This window comes from Microtus pennsylvanicus, chromosome 1, assembly GCF_037038515.1.
Source record: "Microtus pennsylvanicus isolate mMicPen1 chromosome 1, mMicPen1.hap1, whole genome shotgun sequence".
Taxonomy (NCBI): Eukaryota; Metazoa; Chordata; class Mammalia; order Rodentia; family Cricetidae; genus Microtus; species Microtus pennsylvanicus.
This window is the reverse complement of record NC_134579.1, coordinates 98,621,273-98,647,616: the sequence shown is the minus strand read 5'-3', so window position 1 is coordinate 98,647,616 and position 26,344 is coordinate 98,621,273. Positions and strand designations below refer to the sequence as shown.

General features: G+C 39.5%; 1 protein-coding gene across 3 annotated transcripts; it reads right to left on the bottom strand.

Moving 5' to 3' along the window:
* LOC142851609 (cytochrome P450 3A9) lies at nt 1-24,613 on the bottom strand. Of its 3 annotated transcripts, none has more exons than XM_075975432.1 (13): nt 24,543-24,613; nt 21,482-21,575; nt 20,099-20,151; nt 19,386-19,485; nt 16,628-16,741; nt 16,322-16,410; nt 15,306-15,454; nt 12,773-12,906; nt 11,019-11,079; nt 6,497-6,657; nt 4,592-4,818; nt 938-1,100; nt 1-207 (listed from the first exon to the last, which is right to left on the bottom strand). In XM_075975432.1, exons 1-13 carry the CDS (start codon nt 24,611-24,613, stop codon nt 112-114), a joined length of 1,512 nt encoding a protein of 503 aa, XP_075831547.1. In that variant the 3' UTR covers nt 1-111. The 3 variants fall into 3 exon arrangements, with proteins under 3 accessions (XP_075831547.1, XP_075831556.1, XP_075831565.1); XM_075975441.1 differs by having other exon boundaries at nt 12,779-12,906; XM_075975450.1 differs by lacking the exon at nt 24,543-24,613 and adding an exon at nt 21,654-21,682.
* Nucleotides 24,614-26,344: the final 1,731 nt, after the last annotated feature.

Sequence of the window (26,344 nt, the reverse complement as noted above, 5' to 3'; positions counted from 1 at the left end):
GAATCCTGCATGCATGCACAAGATTACCACAGTCTTCATCTTTGAATTTATCCACAATCTAAATTGGTTTCTTGTCCAGTGGAACACAGCATCATAACAAACCACTATACATCAAGCTCCACTTATGGTCCCACCTCTTGACACAACCTTTAGAAGTACTGGTTTTTCTGGTTGAAGAAGTCCTTGCTTGCTTAATTGTAAAGGGATCTGCATCAATTAAACAAGTATAAGAAGTAGTCAATGAAGAGACACCAACCACAAATACAGAGATGAGACACAAAAATGCCAAAGTACTTTACAAGCACACAAAAACGACTTTTACCTCCAGTGTCCTCCTTCCTTAGGTGCTACCTACCCTTTTGGAGACAGGGTTTCTCACTGGCCTGGAACTCACAAATTATATAGTTTGGGCTACTTAGTGAGCTCCTGGAATCTACTGGTCTCTGTCTCCTTGATTCTGGGATTTTTCAGTGCATGTCAACATACCTAGTTGGTAATAAGTGTTGTTTGATTGTTTGGTTGGTTGTTTGGTTGGTTGTTTGGTTGGTTGGTTGTTTGGTTGGTTGTTTGGTTGGTTGGTTTGTTGGTGGCTAGGTTTTTTTAGTTGCTATGTTGGGAGTTGTTTGGTTGGTAGTTTGCTTGTTTGCTTTGTTTGCTATGCTTTTCATGGGTTGTGGGGATTAAGCTTAAGTATACATGCTTTCAAGGAAAGAATCATTCTGATTGGTCTATCTCCTGCATTTAGACAATCTTTATGCTTAGGTCTTTATTTAAAAAAAAGATAACAGTTCTAAAACTGAAATACATAAACTCTCCAATAAATACTGCAAAGAAATTCCTTGGATAAATAGACCAGTATAGTTCTCTACAAATCAATAGCCCAGTTAAAAAAATAAACTCCCATAAAACATAAAACTTACTGAAAAAGCACACTGACCTGAGTTTCCTTACAAGGTTGGAAGGAGAAGTTCTGCAGGATGCTGACAAGAGCAATTTTCATGTTCATGAGAGCAAATCTCATGCCAATGCAATTCCTGGGTCCATCCCCAAAGGGCAGATACGTGTAAGGATTAATGTTGTTCTCGTTCTTCTTGCTGAACCTGGTTCCACAGGAGTAGAGGAAGACAAGTTAACAAAACATAAAACCCACAACAGTCACTTACTTGATATTTTTAGATACCCATAAGCAGTAATAAACAGGAAGCTTTTCTGATTTGGTTGTGAAAATTTTAGTGTTACTCTTACAGTTTCTTGCTTGTTTATAATATATTGTGATTATTTTCCCCTTCCACATTAACTTCTTGTATAATCTCCCCAACTCTATTCACGTTCTTTACAACTTGTCCCCTTCCTATTTCCATGTCTTTTTGTGAGAGTCTTTCACAGGAAGTCACAAACGTTGTATGTTCATAATGGGGATGGCCATGTTCTAGCCAGAAGACATTTAACACTCCTCCCTCATTCTTTAGCTCCTCGTCTTTCCATCCCTTCTTCCACAGTGTTCTCTGAGCCTTGGAGTAGGAGATATGCCACAGGGATTATGCAAGTTACAAGTCTTCCCTCTTGCTTCTCCATGGAGGAGCTTGTAGTCATATTGAGATGAGGTGAATGCTGTTTAATAGAATGTTTATCTTTAAACATGATTGTTGCATTTAGTGTGATATGTTCATTCTCTGAGACATAAGAAATAAGACCAAGTGAAGAAAAGTATCTTATTGGCTAAATTAATAGTCATAGAAGTGGGAGGATAAAATAGTCATCACTACTGTGTAGCATGAATACTAAAAGCCCAGAGACAGATATTGGGTTCAACCTGAAGATCATAAAAGTAAAGCAGCCAGACACTGGAGAAGTCTTATCTCTACCAAAGCTGGGCGACTACAGACTGAGTCCTGAACCTCTGTTTTCTCCTTTCTTATATTCCCCTCTAGGGCTGGGATTAAAGGCATGTGACTCCCTCATAGTGGGATTAAAGGTGTGAACATCACCACCTGGATCTGTTTCTGCATTGATCTTGTGTAGCCCAGGATGGCCATGAACATTCAGAGATCCATCTGCCTCTGTCTCCCAAATCGTGGGATTAAAGGTGTGTGCAACCACTGCCTGGCCTGTATGGCTGACTAGTATTACTGTTTTGTGTACAGAAAATATACAATGAAATATCACTACACTACTGAAATTGTTTTCCTTACTCTTTCTTCTCACTGTTATTCTTTTTTCTCTTCTCCATTATTCTTCTTTCTTCCTCTTATTTATTCCCTTATTGCTTTACCTTCCCTTTCTCTCTACTCTTCTCCATCTCTCTGTTCTTTCCTACTTCCCATCCTCCCTTCCTCTACCATTCTCTTCACTTCCTCTTTACCCTCCCTCCTTTTTTCTTTCCTTCTCTTTCTTTTCCTTTCTTCCTCCTTATGTCCCTATTAGCCTCCCTTTACTTTCCCTCCTGTTCCTTCTTTTTCTTCCTTCACTTCCCTTTCTTCTTCACTGAATATTTTAAGTCAGATAATTTACAAAGACATACAATGCTACTATAGCATGATATTTCCATTAATTTATTTATCTGTGTTTTCTTTTGGGTATAAAATCTGGTAGGGTAGATAACCTATTCAAAATAGATAACATATAAATGATATCTAAGAGAAAATTTGTTGGTTCCTAGAAAAAGCAGCAATTGCAATGTGACTTTGTGTTTTAAGCTGTTTTTTCAATATTTGGAAAATTTTTGAGTCTATAAGTGTATTGTCTTCAAAATTTTTTATTTTAAAACAATTGCTTTTCATTTTATTTATCAATCCCAGTTTCTACTTCCTCTCCTCCCCCATCCACACCTCAAAGAATGGTTTTCCCATGGGGAGCCAACAAAGTTTGGCATATCAGTCTAAGGCATAACCAGAGCTTTCCCCCTATTTCTAGGTTGAGCAAGGTATCCCTCCAAAGAGAATGGGTTTCAAAAAGTCAGTTCCAGCACTAGAGATAAGTCCTGATCTCACTGGCAGTGAACCCATAGACATCCCCAGCCTCACAACTATCACCCACATTCAGAGAACCCTGGGAGAAATATACATGGATTCCCCTGGAAGGGGAAATAAACAAGATCTCCTGAGAAAACTGGGAGCATGGAAATGGAGAAGGGAAGAGGGAAGGGAAGGGGGAAGGGAATGGGAGAGATGGGGGAGGACAACATGAGAGAGTGGGATGGCTGAGATGGGGGAAGGACAGAGAGGGAGAGAAAGGAAAGAGATATCCTGACTGAGGGAGCCATTGTGGGGTTAGCAAGAAACCTGGCACAAAGTAAATGCCCAGGAATCCACAAGGATGACCCCAGATAAGACCCTAAGCAACAGTGGAGAGGATGCCTAAACTAGCTTACTGTAATATTGATAATTACTTTAATTGAAATTATAGAACCTTCATCCAGTAACTGATGGAAACAGAAGCAGAGATACACAGCTAAGCACTGGGCTGAGCTCCCAGAGTCCAGTAGAAGAAAGGAAGAAATGATAATATGAAAAGGGGGTCAAGACATGATGGGGATAGCCAAAGAAGCATCCGACCTAAGCTAGTGGGAGCTCACTGAAGATGAGTGCTGAAGATGTTGGTTTGTACACAGTACCTTTGTGAATTTGTCAAATATTTTCTGTTGTAGATATTGATCAACATATTCATTGATCAGTGTTTGAGGTAGTTCCACATACACAGTAAACATAGACGGTCTCATTATTAAATGAATATAATAACAGCAGCACAGTCAATTGTCTGTGTGCCACAAAACTATAGGAGATGTAATAACTGAGACTGGAAGGAACACAGAAGCCATCTAGTCTAGAAGACAGAAGAACTGATGATCTCTGGTTAGCTTCTTCAGCAAGTACTGTACGTAGACTTAATTATATCTAAATGATACATCATGGCCAACAACATAAGGTATCAGAAATCAGGAGGTGCATAATTAGAAGCAATGTCTGTCTAGATCCTAAGCCTCTGCCCTAGAAACACCATTCTTTATTTTGCTTGCCAAGAAAACAATTAGACTGTAGACTGTGACTAAAGCCTGACCTTGCCTCTGGCTTCCCAGAAGAGCCTGCTTGAGAAGAAGGATGTCTCAGACTTCTAAACAGCAGGCCACATGGCTTTGGAAAATTCACATAGTGTAAGAGAGTGTCCAGGACAACATCCAGAGGTAAGAATGGAAGGATCTGTGGTCTCTGCTCTGTCCTCAGTAGAGCTGCTCAAACAAGACCCTCAGATTACATCATCACAGTCACACTGGAGGACCCAGGAGGCAAAGCCTAGTTAAACAGAAAATGTAAATACTCCTTAAGGGTTATAGGAGCAGTTAAAGGAAACAGCAAAAAAAAACCTAGGAATGAAAAGCCTAATCCATTAAAATCAGGTAGTGCTGAGGACATTGTGACAGATGCTACTCTCGTCTTAAAAGTTTGTATAGGTATATAGGTGAATAGATAGATAGATGATAAGTAAACACAGACAGACTGCTCTTGCTACTTGTGTGTTTTCAACACCAAGAGACAGCACATCATGCTTGGGCTAGCCCAGTTCTGGGTAGTTTATCTTTCCCATGTCCCTGTACCTTTCAGGGCGGAACTCCTCAGGTTCTGGCCAGTACTTTGGGTCTTTGTGAAGAACAAAAGTTGGTACTATCACCACAGTCCTTTTGGGAATGAGAACCCCATTAACTTCCACATCTGCCTTACAGACCCTCTCTAGTCTTCCAGCAATTGGATATAATCTGAGAGTTTCATTTATCACCATGTCCAGATACTCCATCTGGACCAGGGCGTCATAGGTGGGGGGTGCCTGCAAAGAGGGAAAGAGATTTTAGTAAATTATAGCTTTGAACTAACTTTCATCTGTGGAGAACTATTAGCAGGTTACACTGCCAAAGAAAAACTCCCACTGATACAAGATCTTAGCATTTACAAATCATTTTAATAACTGAAACTTCAACCTGCTCAATATACCTATAAGAAATGTTGGGTAATTATGAAATACTGGAAGACTTTGTGACAATCCAGAATTCAGGACCTAAAATCCTCAGTATTGCTATATACAACTTTTTCCTTCTTATGGTGAGGAACTATAACCAGCAGATCATGATAATTAGAGTCAACAACAACTTGAGATGCTTAGAGTTACCTTTCCACAGAGAGACCCTACACATGTACTTGAAAGTAAATAAGCACAGGAAGAAGGAAAACCCCTATTGTTCTTATTTGAAAATATCCCATATTGTCAACCTTTTGATTATATATCAAACTTGGAAGCATTAAATAGGATAAAATTTTAAATGATCTGGGGAGATATTAGTCTCTACTCTATTAAAGGACAAAGACAGATAGAGTCATTGCTATCAAATGGTCCATTCCAACCCTGGTATAAAAGTCACAATGAGAACAGGATCCATCACTCAGCTCTTTTCTTTGTGGCTGGTTCATTCTGGTGGCTGTTCCTTCAGGGCTTGCCTGTGAGCTCTGAAGAGAATAATAAACCAGACAGACTACCACCCCACAGACCACATAACCTCACACCCTGGTGCGGGAGAATTGTCTGTAATCTGTCGATCATGTTTTAAATAAACACTGATTGGCCGGGCAGAAAATATAGGTGGGAAAACCAGACAGGAAGTAGAAATGATGTAATGAGAACAGGAAGATTCTGGGAAGGAGGAAGTTGATTCCTCCCACTCCTGCCCAGACCACCACCGAAGCAGCAGGATGTGATCAGCCCCACTGAAAAAAGGTACTAAGCCACATGGCTAACATAGATCAGAAAAATATGTTAATTAAGATGTGAGAGTTAGCCTAGAACTAATGGGCCAATCAGCTTATAATTTATGGAGACCTATGTGTGATTTTCTTTGGGCCTAAACAGTTGTGGGGTACCAGGCAGGACAGAAACACAAACAAGCAGGCCCCTGTTCATGTTACAACACCCCACAGCTTCCCAGTTTCGGCAGAGTTGTAAAGACTAATATAGGGAGCATTTGACTATTACTTTATGGGAGCTTTGAACAGATGATAATGATGGGTTAAGAGTTTGGCCCAGGCCACCTATGAGTGGAGAGAGATGTGTGGGACAGAGCTAAGTCAGTCTGCCTAGCCAGGCAAGGTCAGTCACAGTCAGACAACAGCAGGCAACAGCACACCCTACAATATCAGCAGAGCTACACAGACATTGAGTAACCAATGTTCACACTTCCATGCCACTGTGATTTTGAGGCTGTTTCTTAGTAGGTTTTGATGGCATATAATAGATAAAGGTGTGCCAACATTCATCTACAAAGACATTATTTTCCTAAAAGCAGAATCCAATGCCTGTTTCCCATCAATGTCTCTTTCCAGAACCTTCTTACATAAAGGTGGTGACGGGATCAATGCTTATCACTATTGAAAAATTCTCACTGGACGTGATAAGGGGCCATTAGTGTCAATGCATCTCCTCTTCCCTTCCTCCCTCTCCAGACCAATCCTCTCACCTTATTGGGCAGAGCTGCATCAATTTCATCCTGCAGTTTCTTCTGGACATCAGGATGAGTGGCCAGTAAATACAAAGCAAAGGAAAGAGCACTGCTAGTGGTCTCATAGCCAGCAACAATAAATATAATTGACTGAGCCACGATCTCCAGATCGGACAAAGCTAATGGGAAAGGAAATACATTTTATTTTATATTTCATTCATGTGTGAGTGTGCATGTGTATGTGTGTGCGTGTGCGTGTGTGTGTGTGTGTGTGTGTGTGTGTGTGTGTGAGTGAAAGGGTATACCATGGTATTCTTGTTAGGGTCAGAAGACAACTTGCAAGAATGAGTTCTCTCCTTGCAACATTTGGGTCCTGAGGTTTGAACTCAGGTCTTTGACTTGGTATCAAGTACCTTTATCTGCTGACCTATATTGAGGGCCCAATAGATACATTTTAGGAAAAGGAGAACAGTATTAAGAAATTTATTATTTGGATAAAAATAAATATTCCAAATCCCTGAAAAGATTATGAGAAAGCAATTCAGGGTCACAGTGGCCATGGTTTTCATTCTCACAATCAATCTGACAAGGGATTGAAATAAGAAAGTCACTTTTGTCAAGTTTCCTAAGGTCTACACTCCTCTTGACTATCTGTCCCTCATTCTGACATCCTCAACACCTCCACCACTGAACCATATCAAGAGGAAGAATTTCTGTCTGTTATACAGTTTCTTCGGTATGCCCTGTAGATAATTAGAAATATACCTTGTTTGCTTAATTTTTATTTTGTCTCTTTGTGAGAACTGAAATCATAAATGCTCATTTACTGGAAAGCTGGTACGGTATATTTTAACTTAAAGTCTGTACAATTTTTATTTATTTTATTAAGTTTCAGTTTATTTGCATGTGTGTGAATGCATGTGTGTGCTCCTGAACATGGGTATGCAGGTGTGTATGGACATAGACTCAGGGCAGGATTTCTGGTGTCTTCCTCCATTATTCTGTGTGTCATTGCTCTGGGACATAGTTTCCTACTGAAATAGAAGCTCATCATTTCAGCTAGTTCAGCAGGATACTGAACTCTGTGTCCTCCTGTCTCTACCCTCTGGTTCTGAGCATATTCAGGAACTTGCAGCCATGCCCAGCTTTGTATGTGGGTGCTGTGCATTCAGACTAAAGTCTTCATGTTCACAAAGTAAGTGCTCTTACCCACTGAGCCATTGCCCCAGCCCTAGGAAATCTACTTCATATAAGCAAAATAAATGGTACTTCCTTAAGGAAAATAATTATTCTGCCTAAAACTTAGCTTGTAACATTTTGAGTGACTATGACATAGAAATATTTGAGTGCATGGGACATTAGCAGACCTATGAAGTATATAGGTATTAAAGAAACTGAGGCAATGATATTAAAATTACTCAAAGTGAGGTCTATGAACCGGTAGCAACATTTTGGAGGTTCTCAGTAGTGTAGCATCTCAAACCCACCCCATATCTCCCTGGTCAGTGTCTGAACTTTCATAAACTGTGGTAATCCATTGGACAAACAAGTATTACCAATCTGCAAAATGCAATTTAGTAGTTAGAAGAGCTACAGATAAAAAAGAATAGCTACAAAGTACTGAATGATGGGCTGGAGAAATGACTGGGTCTGTTAAGAATGTAGGTTGTAGCTGAGTGGTAGTGGTACATCCCTTTAATTCCAGCACTCAGGAGGCAGAGGCAGGTGTATCTCTGAGTTTGAGGGTCTATAATGCAAGTTCCAATACAGCCATGGACACACAGAGGAACCCCTATTTAAAAAAAAAAACAGGAATGTAGGCTTCTCTTCTCTTGCAGAGCACCTGAGTTCAGTTGTGGGCAGCCCACAACCACTCTTCACCTAAGCACCAGGGGATCTGATCGCCTCCTCCGGCCTCCACAGGAACCTTTACTCATCCGTTCACACAGACATACACACATACACAGAAACAAGTTAGAAAATAATTCTTTTATTTAAAGGGCAATGACTAGCAATATTCTAGTAAATGGATCCTCATTAGAGAATTTTTAAATCTCAAACGAAAGAAACATCAATTCCAGATAAATTGCATCTGCGGAGTGCTGTACCTTGATGCTTCAAACTGCAGCCCTGTTATCCAAGACCCAAAGTTTTGACTAAGGCTGAATGTAGGCCAAGCAGGACCGCCCTTATGTGCGTTCTCCTTATTTACATGGTTCTTCTTTACAGGGCAGGGATTACAACAGGGAGTTGCATGCACAATGACTCATGCTGTCCTCCCACAAAATACAAACTAGCCAGTCAAGTATAAACCTGCCCACTGTCATCGGGCATGAATCATATGCCATGGACAAGACCAACAATGAGTCCTATTGATAACTGTGAGCTTTCAGTGATAATATGAGCATGTAGGTTCAATGCTCATAACAAACATACTACTATTCCATTGATGAGTGTTAAAAACGGGAGAGTATAGGGGTAGAGCAAGATGTCTCAACAGGGAAAGGGACTGCTGCCAAGCCTGATGAACTGAGTTTCATCCCCAGAACCAAAAGGATGGAAGGTGAAAACAGAATTGTGTAAGTTGTCCTCTGACCCTCATATGCACACCATTGCATGTGCATGCCTGCATGCACACACAAACAAAATAAGTGATTTTCTAAAATTTATTCAAAAAAAAAAAGAACAGGAGGCTGTGCAGGCATGAAAGCAAGAATATATGAAAGTCTGTATAAATTCAGCTGAAACTGACTGAGAGCCTATAATTTCTCTGAAATTTGTAAACTACTTTTTAAATACATAAAATTAGAGAAGAATAAGAAAGAACTCAGTCTGTTGCAAAGAGAAGTTTTTTTTGATGAGGGATGAAGACTACACTCATCTGTGGGTATAAGGACAAGTGTTCAGACTGTTAGAGATTATGATGATATAGCAAAATAGTGGCTGTAGATTGTCATCTAAGATCCGTGACTTCATGAGCACTGAGTACTTAGCTGGTTGTCAGAAACCAGGCACGGTTTCTCTGTTGTTGAGCAAGTCTTAAGTCCAATTAGAGAACTGCTGGTTAACACCAAGGTATATATGCCACTACTGCTGTGGAGCCCAGTCCCAGTAGATATATCTCCAAAACGCTCCCATACATAAGGTTCAGGGAACACTGCAGATGAGGGGGCAAGAAGAATGTAAGAGCCAGGAGATCACGAAATGTTCTGTGATATTGTGTCTCCTAGAAATGTCAGAAACTACACCCATAAAGTCTCGGCAACATGAATGCCCAAACATGAGCTGAACAAGGACATGCCAATGTGGATGGGGAAATTTCAGGAGGCCTCTACCCTATGCAAAGAACAGTATTCAGCTAATGAATGTAGAAAGGGGGAGAAATAGTCTCCTCCAGAGAAGAGCACAGTTATTCAGTACCAAATGGCCAGACCCAAAAGCATACATACATGCAAAATTATACAGACTTAGCAGATTATATCTAAGAACATATATGTACATGCATATCTGTTAATTCAATAACAATTAATGAAAAAAGAGAGTGAAGTTGAAAGAGCACATGGAGGGGTCCAAGTAAGGGTTTGGAGAAAGGGAGGGATAAGTGTTTTGATTGTGTTGTGACCTCAAAAAAGGAACTCAGGTGCCCGTATGAAAGGTTGACTCAATGCACATGTCTGAATGAACTTGAATGTTCTAATGAGTAATGACAGTGAGGGAGCAGAACTAATTTATGGTATTATGCAGGAGAAGGTGAGGAACAGGAGGAGGAGAAAGAGAAGGGAGAGAGAAGGAAGAAGTGTAAGAGGGAAAGGGAGAAGGAAGAGGGGGAGTTTGGGAGGATGAAGGAAAAAAGGAGGAGCAGGAAGGAGGGCAAAAGGAGGAAAAAGAAAAGATGAAGCAGAAAACAGACAGCTTGCCCCTCTCTTACACAGAACATTACTCATAGCTGCATGGGACAGGATGGAATTAGAAAGCCATCATTCCTCAACTACCACAGCAAAGGTTGTGGGATAATAATAAGAGGAGTGGGAGATATGCTTAGTCCCAAGGCTTCCTCCACACGTTCCTTATCAGCTACATGGGAAATTAACGCTTGGCTGTAAATCAAGAGCTGGGGAAGCATTCATTCCAGGTTTCCAATGACCATCACCACTGTGGGGCTGTTCCTCTCACTGGATGTCTAGACACAAATCTCCAGGCAGAGCTTTTGACTCAGTGGATCTAGACGAGGCCCTGACGGTATTTGTTCTGTAGTACAAGATTCAGAGGCCACTGGTAACCTCCAGGCTCAAATCACATGCTTATGGCTACCCTTTAGGCTTTTAACACAATTATAATCCAGTACTTCTAGAAAGTTCCTCTGGCTACTACATATACTGTCTACATTTGTGGTTGTGTTGGATTAGGTTGGGTTTGGAGGGGTTGGAGTTATTTGAAATTTGGAGGCATATTCGTCTACCTGAAAGCCTACTGCACATTTCCAGGATAAAGCCCCCACTCTGAGGTTCCCTATCAATGAACATGAAACATCCGTGCTTACCTTTATGAGACTCCTTGATGTTGGAACTCTGGGAGTTTATCATCAGTTGAAGAAAATCACTCTTTGCTGAAAGAAAATGGTTTTTGAAAGATTCAAGGTCAGTTGAGAGGTCAGAGTGAGTCACAAGTGCTGAACTAGTCACCATTCTGAGAATAATATTTAGCTAAAATCTAGAAGTCTGGCTATGGTTCCCAAAGTCAACGATAAACAAAAATGTACATGCACATGGTTTGGAGAAAAGAATGCTTTCCTGAGTGACACTGTCTGTGTGTCCAATGACTTTGATCTTTCTCGTCTTTGACGATGAGTTGTCTGACTTCTGCACAGTCCAGGTGGTCCCTTCCCTTTGCATGTGTGCTCACACAGTAAAAAATTCTTGACTTCAATCTCCTGTCCTCCCATATTAATCTCAGACTGTTGTCCTTATCGAGGAAACTTGGAAGAACAATGACTGGGAGAAGCAAGCTTGAGCTACATAGTAAGACTATCCCAAAAAAAATAAAAATAAAGTGAGCTAAACTGTGCTGGGTAGAATAAAATGACCTTTTTGAAAATGTGTAAAATAATAGGGTTGGAAATGAAGTGATTTCTTGCCAGTATAAGGTCTGGGAAATTAAAGGACCTGGAAAGAATTTTTAAGTAGAATCATTTTCCTTTTGGGAAAGAAAAATGGCAATTTTGTCTCATTTTTAAAATTTGCATTAAATGATGCATTAAAATTATACATGGAAATGGAATTAAATGAAATTTTGATACATGCATATATTAAATGTTGTTTAAATCAGGTTAAGCATATTTTTTCAATATCCATTACTCATCAATGATGAGAACTTTCAAAGTCCATTCCTTTATAGTTTTTGGATTTTTTTCTGAATGGCTTCAGCGAGCATAGAAGTACAAATGTCTTGCACATAAACATATGTCATTATAAGACCAACATGAAGATGGTTGGGTCACATAGGAGATCTATTTTTTACTTTCTGCCCAACTTTTTACTCTGATGTGAACTAAGATCACTGAAGGCTTAACCCTTGAAGAAATGTTAATAAAGTTTGTTCCTGGCTGGGTGTGGTGATTCACACCTTTATTTCCAGAACTCAGGAGCCAGAAGAAAGTGAAAACCAAAATAATAATAATAATAATAATAATAAATAATAATAATAATAATAGTTGCTCCAGTTGGGATCTCCTGATCCAACACCAAAGTCATAAGTTCTGTTTCTGATGTGAAATTCTAGAATAAGATTAAGCTAGATACCCAGGGCAACTTGAGCCATTGTTCAAGAATGGCATGTTTGCTGACCTTGTGGAAGGGCCATTGTTTTATCCCCAGTACTGAAAAAAAAAAAACTTTGATTTTTTTTGAGTTGTATTCATATAGTTTTTTATAATTCCCCTAATTTACATCCCCACAAATCATAAGCAAGGAATCTCTTTTTACTAGCATGTGGTAAAATTTTTGCCTTAAAGTATTTATTCTGTGCTAAACTAATTGTCAAGCATATCATTATTTTTAAACAGTTTTCCTAACTCATTTCATTTCTCTATTCACAATCACTACACTCTTCATTCTCTTCCAAATATCAAAAATCCCCTGTCCTTAAACTACACTCCTCCATCTGACTTTCAAAGATGCACAGGAAACACACACAAACACACACACACACACACACACACACACACATATACATGCGCATATTTTTATAGAGAGGGAAAACACATTATCAATAAATGAAAGTCCTCGTGTGAGCAGCTATTACCTTTTCTTTCTCTTGCATTCGATTCTCTTTCATTCGTTGCACAGAAGTTTTAAAAAAGCTTATGACATCTTTTGGAAACAGGCAGAAACCTAATACATCAAGTATTGGGACAAGGAATGGAAAGAGTGCTAGAGGAGAAAGAAAAGAGAAACTGTGGTGAAAAGACAAATTTGACCTAGAATAATTGCATTTTTCTGATACTCAGAACAGTAAAATTTTTCAGGATCTCAATTGAGACTCTGTCTCTTGGTCAGGTTTCAGGCCACTGCCTGGAAAAGGGCATGTCAATGTATGTATGACCACCAACAAAGAAGTGATATCAATGGCTCTTGACTCACAGTGTTAGGGTTAAATTCCTTGATCTCTTACCCCTTGATATGTTGGACTAAGGTCTTCTTGGATTGATCAGGGTTCAGTCCAGTGCTACAATTAATCAAAGTGCTCAAGAAAGAACTTCCAAGGCTGGAAAGATGGCTCAGTGGGTAATGTATTTGCCTTGCAAATAAATGTGAGGACCTATGTTTGGTTCCCATATTAAAAGCCAAGAGCAGTGGCTCAGCAATCGCAGTGTGAGAGGTGGAGAAATGAATTCCTGGGAGCTTAATGGCTAGCTAACCATGGGCAAGTTCACCTAACTACTTGGTGACACTCCAGGCTGGTGAGAGAGACTGCCTTGAACAAAAGGTAGCAGATGCCTGAGGTTTTCCTCTTATCTCTGCACTCTTATGTATACCCATATACGCAAGTGTACCTATCTGCCCACCCATGAATACACACACACACATAAATAACAATAATGATAACATTAACCAAAAACACAAAAACAAAGTAAGCTTTATAAAAGTGGAGACAAAATAATAAGCAGAAGGGAGTTTATGGGTATTGAGGAAACCCTGACCTCATGACAATGCTTTATAGCATGTGCCACTAAAAGAGAAGAGAAAACACACTTTAGGCAGAGAGAGAGTGGATTCTATTGACCAAAATGCAAACTAATGAAATAAAAAAAAAAACATAGAGGAAATCAATGAAAACAAAAGATGCTTCTTTGAAAATATCTTCAGAGTTTGCAAAACATTAGCTGGGATTGTTCTGGAATTAGAGTGATGGCTCAGATTACTAGCATTCACAGTGAAGTGGGAGCCAAAAAATGTCATGAAAAGCACAAGGACATAAAAATGAATCCTATTAGTGGTTGGAGGACTAGGACAGTAGCTGCAATGACACAACTTCCTGGAATATACAAATTCTTAGAAATACACAAATTATAGAAACTAACTCAGAAAAAAACTGCATACCATGCATAATATACCTCTGACGTAATGCAAGGTTATTTGTTGCAAAGAAAATACAAAGAGACCCATAGTTTTTCTAACAGTCTAAAGAAAATGGAGAACTATGGTAAAAAGGAGATTATCATATAAACGTGTTCCAGGATCATACTTAATCTTTACCTCCTCCTACCTTACCATGTGTACAGAATTAAAAGTGCTCCTGATTTTTTTTAATTTCTAGCCACAGGAAAATCCTAAAATCAGAAGGTTGTGATGCTGAGTTTTAATAGATATTAAGGAAAGCATATGCCATTTCTTCCTGAACACTTTCAAAATACAGAAAGGATGTGAAAACATCTCCAAAATTCTCCTTAAGAAGAACAGTGCCCTAATACTAAGACCAGACAAATATTTCACAGGAAAAGAACTGAAAACTAATATCACTTGTAAATGTGGTTGCAAGATTTTCAGCACAATGTTAGTATACTGAATCAAGTGACTATAAGAATTTTATCACCCTAACTAGGTAGGATTCATCTCAAGAATTCTCTGCTGTATCATTGAGCATATCAATGCTAGTGAAAATGAGTGAAACAGATGAATAAATGCAAAATATTTGAGAAAAGCCAATTCCCTTCTGTGATTAGACACATCTTTAATTAGTTCAGTGCATTATGTTAGACATTACTATATAACTGGGCACCCTTGGGTAGACATCCAAAAACAACCAAAATGTGTGCTGAAACACAAACTTGCATAAGAATATTCATTGCAGCACTATTCACAACAGCCAAAAAGTCAAAACATTCCAAATATCCATCAATCACAAACAAAACGTGGCATGCATGTCCATACAGTAGAATATGATTCTGTCATAGAAGAAATGCAATAATGATGCATACTTCAAGATATAACATTTTTAAAACATACCAATTTGAAAGCCAGACACAAAAGGTGACATTATACTCTTCTATTTATATGAAGTGTTTAAGAATATGCAAATCTGAGCAGTTAGAAAATAGATTGCTTTTTGCTTATGCCTGAGGTAGATAAGGAGTAATCATTAAAAGTACAGAGTTTCTGGGATGGCAAAAAGATTCCACAGATGACAATATTGATAGCTGAAAATATTTTAAATATATTGAAAACCTTCTTTTGGCCTATTTAAGTGGGCTACTTACAACATATGTGGATTATATTCCACTACACTGTTACTTAAAAAAACAGAAAGAATGAAACATTAGGTCACATACTCACTGTGAGGACCAATGGATCGAAGACATCAAATTTTAAGAGCTTCTTGATTTTTTCCACAAAAGGGTCCTGAGGATTGTTGAGGGAATCAACATTCACTCCAAATGATGTAGAAGTGATCACATCCATGCTGTAGGCCCCAAAGATGCTGACAAGAAAGAGAGAGATGGAAATTAACAGCTACACCTCTTCCTACTCCACCTAAGATACATAAGGTGTGAAGTAGGAGTAAATTCACATGTCCAGCTAGGACGGTCATAGTGATGTCTTTGTTCCTAACATACTCAACTGTGAGAAGTTTGTCAGGTAACAGTGTTGTGTCTGTCTTTCTGTTGTGGGATGACACGGATACATGAGGGCTAGTTTTAATTATCAAAATAACATAATCTAGAAATGCCTGGGAAGAAACTCTCAAAGAGGTATTGTTTATATCAAGTCGGACAGGGCCATGGGGTGTTGCCTTGATTGTGTAAATTGATGTGGGAAGGTGTGAGCCAATGTGGGTGGCAACATTCCCTGGGTGTGGTAGTTTAAATGCAATTGGTCCCCATAAGCTCATAAGGAGTGGCACTCTATTAGGAGGTGTGGCCTACTTCAACAAATTTGGGTACTTGGTCCCCAGCTAGTGGCACTGTCTGAGAAAAAATGTGGAAACTTAGAGGTAGAACTACATTACAAGAAGCAGGTATTTTGGGCAGGCCTTGAGTGTATGTGTGTGTGTGTGTGTGTATATATATATATATATATATATATATATATATATATATATATATATATATATATATATATTATACACCTTAGCCATATTTCCTTCTTCCTGACCATAGATGCAGTGTGATCAGCTAGCTTCCTGCTCATGCCACTCTGTCTTTATGCTGTGATGAATGGATATATCTGCCTAGAACTGTAAGCCAAAATGAAACCTTTCTTCTTTCAGTTGTTTTGTCAAGGTCTTTAGTCACAGAAAAGTAATCAACACAACAACCCAACAAACAATGACTGTACTAGTACTTACTCTTTCATGCTGATGAGATCCCCATTCTCTGATTTCTTCCTCATGTTTTTCACCAACACATCTGCATACTGCTTAATGATGGGGAGCATCTATACGCAAAACAAAATACCATCCATAGTGAGAGGAGGGGGCTCAGTTCCCAGTAAACACAGTTTTCCCAAGAACAAAGCAAAAGGTCCCATTAACACAAATGGACATTCTTAGGAAGTTTCAGCCCAGAGGTCACTGATTGGAAAAGGGCTGTGATCTTCCATGTCCCCAGATGTGTTTCTCATATTTACAATCACCACCTTATTATTTCATTACCTCCTTGAGCTTTCCACTGGTGAAGGTTGGAGACAGCAATGCTCGGATTCTCTTCCATTCTTCATTCTCAGCGATGGAGATGGCTTTTTTTATAATTCCCGCTGGACCAAAAGTCTAGAATTCAAAGCAAAAGAGATGTTATCCTATAGAGTTTTGGGTAACTGCAAGGCTGTGGGGAACAAACATCACTTATGTACAAACTATTTAGAACTATGTCATTAAATGGTACAGGAAATGTGTGTTTCAAATGCCTCACTCTCTAGGAAGCTGGAGAAGAGAAAGGAGGGTCTGTCAGTGGTGGAGGTTCAATAAAGGTAGGATTGAATTGATCAATGTATTAATTTTCATGCATTTTTATCACGCCTAACTCCACTAATAATATGTAATAAATAAATGCAATGGAAAAATATTAAGCATATGTGTTGTATGGAAAGTCACAAAAACTTAGGAGCAGCAGCTAAAATTGAGCTCAACTGTGGGAGATTAAAGTTTATAACCTTTAAAAGTAAAGGCACACTGAATATTCTGTTCAACATTGTACTGGAACTCCCAGCTAGCACAGCAAGTAAAGACAAAATAGCATAAAAATTATGTAGAAAGAAAAGACTTCCCTATTTATTAATAAAATAATGTCAAGATAAAGAATTCATGGAGGACATAAATTAAAAAACAACTGGAACTTACAGATGAGTCAATTCACAAAAACTCAGTCACAGTAAGGTAAGTAAGGAAAATGCAAAACCTCGTGAAATACACAATGATTTTCACAATAATTCCAAAGGAAATGAAACACTTTACACATAAATCTAACAAAATCTAACAACAGCAATAAAAATGCTCATTAAAAAAAAGTGAAAATTTGAAGGAATAAAGAAGCAAAGTATTCACAGATCAAAACAACATAGATCTAACATACATGGGAAGTAGAAAAAGACAAGATCTCCTGAGTAAACTGGGAGCATGGGAACATTGGGGGAGATTGAAGGGAAGGGGAGAGTCATGGAGGGGAGCAGAAAAAAATGTAGAGCTCAATAAAAATCAATAAATAAAAACAACTGCTGGGGAGATGGCTCTGATGGAAAGATCCTTGTTGCTAAAGCATGAGGACCTGGGTTTGAATCTGCAGCAGCCACATTTTAAAGCATGTTGGCTATGGCCATGGGTGCCTGTAACCCAGGGTTAGGGGAATGGAAACAGGTAGCCCTGGCCAGCCAGAGTAGCCAACAAGGCAGGGTAGTCCAGTAGGACACCTAACATCTTCCTCGGGTCCTCTGCTGGTTCACACAGGCACACACATTGTACATACACATATATACAACTCTCGCAAACAGAAGATTCAAAATACTAAAGTACTTTAGACACACACACACACATGCACACACACACACACACACACACACACACACACACACAAAGGAGTTTCATTCCGTCATAAAGAAGAGCAAAATTATATCATTTCCAGGAAAATAGAAGGAATGAAGACCATGTTAAGTGAAGAAAGATTCATAAAAACTAGTATCACCTATCAATGTTAATAATAGATTTTTAAACTTTGTACATATAACAAAACATTATAGAGATTGGACCGAAGGCTCAGAACTTAAGAAGATTTGCTGCTCTTACAGAGGACAGGAGCTTGGTTCCCAGCATGCATCAGGTCACTCATAAATACCAGTAACTGTGGCTCTGAAGGACACTGCACCCTCTTCTGGCCTCTGTGGGCATCTACACACATGTTCACATGCACACACGCACAGAGAGACACATAAAACATACACATAAACAAATATAAAATAACTATTTTAAAAAGTCACAAGAAAACCCACTATTTTGTATGATAAACATATGCCAATGGTGTAGGAACTAAAGATGAAATGCTTTCTAGCTAAGAAGAAAATACAAGTTCTGTGTGGCAACTCTATAGACTAGGATATGAAAACCTTGCAGCAAATGAAAAATTCTGTATCTTTTCTACTGGTTATACGGAGGTGCACAACTATATATTCATGAAGTTACATGCCTGTATGTACACACACTACAAAATAAGGACATGTAAAATTGCTACTAAATAAAATATATAGGTTATACAAATTTTCTGTCACAGAAACATACTAAATTTACAGTTATGTAAATTAAAGCATTGAGACAAACAACATGAAGAACGAATGGACCACAGTTAGACATTTGACCCAATGTCCTATGAAATTATAATTATTTCATGATAAAAACTAACGTATTGACAGGCTGTGGTGGTGCATGCCTTTAATCCCAGTTCTTGGGAGACAGGGGCAGGCAGATTTCTGTGAGTCTAATGCCAGCCTGGTCTACAAAGCAAGTTCCAGAAAGCCAGAGCAGTTACACAGAAAAACCCTGTCTCAAAAAAAAAAATAATTACTAAAATATAAATGGGGCACTAGAGAGATGGCTTAGTAGGAAGAGTACTTGCTGTGTAAACATAAGGATCTGACTTTGAATATCAAACAAATACTTAAAAAGCTGGATATGACCCCATGCAACTTTAACCCTAGCTCTGTGAGGGACAGAAACAGTGCTTGCTGACTGACAGCCTAGCTCCAGGTTCAATGAGAGACCCTATCTGAAGGGAATAAGGAGGAAAGAACAGAACACCCAATGTCCTCCTCCAACTTCCATATGTGTGTAGGGTGTGTGTAGGCACATGTGTACATATAATTCACGCATCAAAAAGACCTTACTATATAAACAAATAGAGATTACAATATTTTAAATAAATGCCTACCCGCCGATTTGTGAAGGTAGAATAACATTCCTTCACCAGCACTGTTTTGATCATGTCTGGATCCGTGATAGACAAAAGAGGGTTTCGGCCCTCATAAAACCTGCATTGGCAAAGCAAAGAAGATTAAACCCAATCATCTGGACTTGATAGTCGGAAGCACGCCCAGGAACCCAGAATCTGATCCATATGTTATATAATCAACATCTTAGTTATACAACATGCCGCCACATGAGCACCTGCTGCAAGTCAGGGATTCTGACCATGGGTCACTGGTGTCTCATGAAATGAAGTATAATATAGCTCATTCAGGAAAGAAACAAATGCAAAATAGTTCCAAAAAGAAGCCATAATCAAAACTAAATTAGAACATTTGCTAAGCCTGGATGAATATTACCCACATACTATTTTTGATAATTTTGCATGATCAAAATATCAGGTTACCAAAAATGATATTAAGTGAATGGAAAACTGAAAGTGAGTAATTTAAGTACAAAATAGTGGATTATTCAGACACTGGATTGAAACTCAGGTGAACCATCCCCTGAACCAGCAAGTCCTGGAGAAAAGTCAAATTATGCAATTTTCTCAGCCAAATTCAGTATGTGAGACATATGAAACCTTTGGTAGAAAAATCCCCCCAAAATCTTCACAAGATCCTGTGGGTTTTTGTCAACATTTCACATCTTCCCTGTGGAAATTGACAGAATACTTACCCCCACATTTTCCCATATTTTTTATGACATTGTATGTCAAATTCCCAGAAACCCTGGAAAGAGAAAAAAATTAAAAATCCATAACTATGTTAAATATACTGTCCTCCCATACTGTCCTTACCTTTAGTTGAGATACAAATGATTCCAGTCTTACAAAATCAGGCTTACTATCCCTCAGTAGCACTGAGAGGGACATTCTTATTCACAGCTTTCTGAGTGGAAAGGAATTAAATGCTAGAGGTATTTGAAATAGGGATATTAAAGATTCCCACATTATCTCCCAACTTTGCAAATGTACAAAGACTCAGCCTTGGTTATGAATAATTGTTAACCCCATTGTACATGCTTGGGGTTGTTAACTATGAATAATAGCATGTTTCTCTACATGCTGTCCGGAAAATTCTCAAACTCTCTGGATTGTTCCTTCCATAGACACAATGAAGAAATGGAAACTAAAGGAACGTCAATGAGATCCAATGAACTCCTTATTCAGCATCTTTTTGATTTATTTTATGACCACTTCCTTAGAAGACTAATAGAATCATGACACTGAAGAAGTCAGGAGCCTCTTTTAATTTAGAGTTTTTAATCTCAGGCAAGTTACTGACTGAGAAAGCAACTGAATAAGGACTGAAGAGATGGCACAGTGGTTAAGAGCATTACCTGCTGTATCACAGGACCAGAGTTCAGTTCCTAGCACCCACATGGCAGCTAAAGTCAGTAATTTTAGCTCTAGGGAGACTCCTTTGTGAGCATCCAGCACTCATACACACACTTATAAGCACATAAAATACTCATACACATAAAAATGTTTTTTAAAGTAGCTAAGGGAATTTGCCTTTATGGCTCCCTGGAAACATGAGAAAATAGGGAGTTGCCTCCTCTATACAGAAAACAACAAAGGAAAATGTTTTCTCCTCCACACATAACATTGGCGATTAAATACTTGCTCTGAGTCTCTAAAACTTAAAAAGAAAACCTCTGCTAAGTTTCAGTTATATTTTGATTATGCCAATAAAAGTTCCGGAACCATGGCTTTCCCTTGCTAGAATCTACACTGGGGAAAAAAGAACATTTCCTTTCAAGGATCCAAGTCTGAACATCAAGACCTCAGCATCCCCTTGTGGTACGATTGAGCATCCTTTGGATATATACCATGAGTGCTGATATGACAGAGGTCTGAGTTGATCAACTGCGCCAAACCAGATTCTCCAAAGACTAACATCAAGGCCTTTGAGAAGCTGATCTTGCTTCAGATGGAAGCTAAACGTGATTTTTTAAATGCATCCTCAGTTCTCCTCAAGATTTTATCTTTTTATTGATGGAACTAAGCCAGTCTTGGCAACCACAAGGGGAAAGACCGGGAGCCCAATGAACACTCACCTTCCTGTAAGCAAGAATTGACCCAAAGAAAGGCAGAGGTTTGGGCCCAGGAATTCCCAACTTTTTAAAAAGTCCATGCGAATGAGTTCCATATCTATGAAGTGAAAGAGAAAACTAGTACATTGGGATTGCCATTGTATGTTATAGTGGCTCACCTGTCATGGATATAGACACTATAAAATTCAAAAGAAGGTGCAACATATAGGCAACAAATAACAACAAAAAGGCCAACAGTAATAATTATTTTTGGTCTTCACTTCTCTAGAGGTCTCTGTGGGACTCTCAAAAACCTCAAAGGTTATCTTAAAAGGTAAGTAAAACTTTGGGGGTCTAAATCCTAAAGTTAATGTGGAGCACTGGACTGAGCTCCCAAGGTCCAAATGAGGAGCAGAAGGAGGGATAACATGAGCAAGGAAGTCAGGGCCGCGAGGGGTGCACTCACCCACTGAGACAGTGGGGCTGATCTATTGGGAGCTCACCAAGGCCAGCTGGACTGGGACTGAAAAAGCCTGGGATAAAACCAGACTCTCTGAACACAGCAGACAATGAGGGATGCTGAGAAGCCAAGGACAATGGCACTGGGTTTTGATCCTACTGCATGTACTGGCTTTGTGGGAGCCTAGCCTGTTTGGATGGTCACCTTACTAGACCTGGATGGAGGGGGGAGGACCTTGGACTTCCCACAGGGCAGGGAACCCTGACTGCTCTTCGGACTGGAGAGGAAGGGGGCAAAGGAGTGGGGGGAGGGGGAGGGAAATAGGAGGCAGGGAGGAGGCAGAATTTTTTTCAATAATAATAAAAAAGAAAAGACGAAAAAAAATCCTAAAGTTTATTATTAATCATTAATAAATTTTTGGAAAATTGAGTTTGAATGTTCATGTGAAATCCAAGCTGAATTCTTATGTATCATTTTTTCACTTGTTTTTATTTAGAAAATTGATTAGATGCTAATCAACTATCCTTCTAGTGATCTTCAGTAAGAGCCACACCCCGCAAGTGTATTTGAGAGTTCTCTCTTAAGAGAAGAGGCATATTCCCCACTTCCTCCTAACTAATACCTGAAGGTATTGCATTTCATCACAGGCTCATCCTCTTCCTTCTCCGCCCACACTAAGATATTTGCATGACTGGACAGACAGGTATATCAAACACTGATGATTTTTTTTTAAACCTGATAAGTAAGTTTATTTCAAAGCAAATGTGCAATCTGTGCCATGTATTTATGCATTAGGCTCCTGTTCCTGACACTATTGTGAACAAATGAAGTCGCTGTAAATACATCAGTTCTCACAAATATTGAAAGTAACAGTCCCACTTTAACTCTTTGAAGGAAGGTGCTAGGATTACCTCAAAGAAATGCTACAGCTGAATAGAAGGAAATAAAAATTTTACGTTAATTGCAAAATACCATCAGATGGATGGAAAAGATGTTGTCACAATACTTTAAATGCCTATTTCTTTAAAGAATAGCTATCTCTGAATTTTTCATGTTCACATCACTATGAGTTTCTACCTTTCCTTCGTAGAAAATGATGACAGAAGTTAGATGTGAGGGAGCATCTACTGCCCACAGACTCATACGCAGAGAGAGACAAAGGAGAGGGGGGGGGCGGGGGGAGAGAAGAGAGACAATACTGTGGTTCTCATCTTCCTAATAAAGTGATCCTTTAATACAGTTCCTTATGAGATGGTGGCCCGACAAACATAACATTATTTTGTCACTACTTCATAACCATAATTTTGCTATGGTTATAAATTATAATGTAAATATCAGATAAACTGGATAACTGATATTCGATCCCTGATAAATGTTCATTTGACCTAAAGGAGGTCACAACCCACAGGCTGAGAACAATTGCAGTAGAATGAGCTGGGGATGGTGGCCACATATGCTTTGAGTTCTGGAACTCAGGGTAACCTCTCTCCTGTTCTCACAGGAATCCCTTCATTGGAAGGAAATTCTGAGATGGATGTTCCTACTGAAGCTCCCAGAAGCACTTAAAGGGAAAATATTTAACATTCTCTTTGTTTCAGAGTGTCCGATATTTGAGAAGACCAGTAAATCTCATAGCCAGGAAGGAGTAACTCCTTATGCTGATGCTATGGACTTGAAGGGGAATGGTGAAGGAAAAGAACCAAAGTCAGGTCTCCTTTACTCTAAAGATTCATTATTTAATAGTACTAGAGAGATGCTTAGTGGTTAAGAACACTTGTTGCTCTTGTTGAGGACATGGGTTCAATTCCAGAATTTATATAGTGGCTCACAGCCAGATATCTGTATGTAACTCCAGTTATGAGGGATAAGATGTCCTCTTCCAACCTCCTTGGGCAACAAATACACATGTATATGCACATACATACATGCAGGCTAAACACTAATATAAAATAAAATGACCTAATGTAATTTTTTTAAAAAGACTCATTACTTAGAAGCAAATAGCTCATCATATTATAGGTAGAAAGACTGAGTTTGGGGAAGACAGAGAGCTCCATGGAAGGCTAGCAAAACAAGGAATAATCTCAGCCTACCATATGGCCTTGGATGTGCACTAAGGACATTGTATAAACAGTCCTAGAGGGGAGAGAAGGGAATAGAAAAGAGCCATGTGCACATGGGACAACACTATACATCTCCGACATCAGAGGACACAGGTAAAGATGGGAAAAAAAGCTCCTCCTATCCCCACAATCTTGAGACCTTGCAGAAGAGACCTCCCAAAATACACAGGGACCAATTATGTGTCATCCACGTCTGCTGAGCTCTGGTTGGTTAATCTGGGGGAAACCTGAGACTCAATCAGAGTATACCCACGTCTAACTGATGTCTCTCAATCCTCCTATCTACAGAAAGTGGAGCTGAGTAGAAGAGTAATGTGCATTTATCCCCTTAGAAGGATTTGCTTAAGACCAACAGCAACACCTTAGGTCTTTGTAGCATGCCACACTCAAGCAACATTCCCTTCATTTTCTCTTTGGAGAAAAACAGGGAGAGGAAAGAATTATCCAATTCACCTTCCCAACTCTTGATCACTGAGGAGAGAAGCCTGGGCAGTTTACTCACAGGTAGAGGAGCACCAGGCTGGTAGCCAGGAGCATCCAGGTTTCCATGGAAAAGTTTGGGATCAGGTCCATTGCTGCTTCTTTAATCAAGTCTTTCTTTTGTGGTTTATTCTCAGCTGTGTGTGCTCCACCTTGCAGGACTGAGCCTGATGAGCTTTCTTTCCTGCTCTGCTGTGACTCAAAAGGTGAGCCTGCAGTGCTTAAGTATGGGAAAGGGGTGGGGTTGAGTTTGCAGTCAATGAAAACACAACCGTGTCCCACCCACAATTCCAAGAGTCAGGTGCACTCTCTAACTTTGCAGTTGGCATCATGCCATGAATGTACCCACTTTCAGCTTTGAACTCATTTGCCATGAAACATTAACCAGAAAAAAAAATGCAAACGGTGATTTTATTGTCACTCAGGGCAAAGGTTACTTGTCAGAAACTTAAGTGAAATCATTAGCTTTAACTTTCCACCAGCAGTTCTGTCCATGGTTGCTTTCTGTTGTGGTTAAAAACAAAAACAAAACATTATGACCAAAAACAACCTGGGGAAAGGGGTTTATTTCATATTTCAACGTATAGGCCATAATGAAGGGAAGTCAGGGCAGAAATACAAGGCATAAATCTGGAGGCAGAAACGAAAGCAGAGCCCATGGGCAGAACCCTCCTTACAGACTCGCTCCCTTTGGCTTGGTAAGGGTAATTTATTCTCCCATGGAAATGGTGCAAAAAACTGGAAAGGGCCAAAACCTCAAAGGCATGAGAGTCTCCCACACCCATATAGACTACTTACATAGTGCTTTCTGAGTTATTTTGGGAGGTGCAGTGTCTCTCTCTCTTTCTCTCTCTCTCTATGTGTGTGTGTGAGAGAGAGAGACAGAGACAGACAGACACACACACACACACACACACACACACACACACACACACACAGAGAGAGAGAGAGAGAGAGAGAGAGAGAGAGAGAGAGAGAGAGAGAGAGAGAGAGAGAGAGAGCTGTTTTGTTGCATGCAGCCCATAGTCCATTGTGAGAGAATTTTATGGTTTTAATGAAAGTGGCCCCTGTAGGCTCATATATTTGAAATCTTCCACACTTCCACAGCTGCTGGAACTGTTTGGGAAGAAATAGAAGATGTGGAATTGGAGGAGGTTTGTCACTGGAGTGGGCTTTGAGGTTCCTAAAGCAGACACCATTCCCAGTTAGCCATCCTCTCATTGCCACGAGGACTGGATATAAACTCTCAGCTGCTGTTCCAGTGCCATGGCTGCCATGCTCCCCACCATGATGATCATGGACTCACTCTCTGAAACTAAGTTGCCTTGGCCATGGTGTCTCTTCACAGTAGTAGAACAGTTACTAAGAGAGAGGCATTTCTATCCTTCCTCCACTATTGGTTTTCCCTCATGCCAGTCTTGATGCCTCTGGAACCTCCTTCCCTGCTCTTCTCCTACATCAGATGTAGCTGTATAAGTTTATTACTACACCCTTTCCTGTATCCTATCATTGTCAGGAAGGTAGATGGAACCAGAGATCTCAACATAAAGCAAAATAAGTCAGATTCAGAAAGACAAACATTGCATAGGGAATCTTTTTAGGTTTTACTTTATTTTCAGTCATGTTAGGGGTGGGTACACATGCACACCCATGGGTGAGAGTACCTGCAGAGGCCAGAAGAGCACACTGGATGCCCCTAGAACTGGAGTTACAGACAGTTGTGAGCCACCTAACATGGATGCTGGGCACCAAACTCCAGTCCTCTGTCCTCTGTAAGAGCAAAAAGGGCTCCAAACCACTTCCCTATTTCTCCAGGTCCCTCCT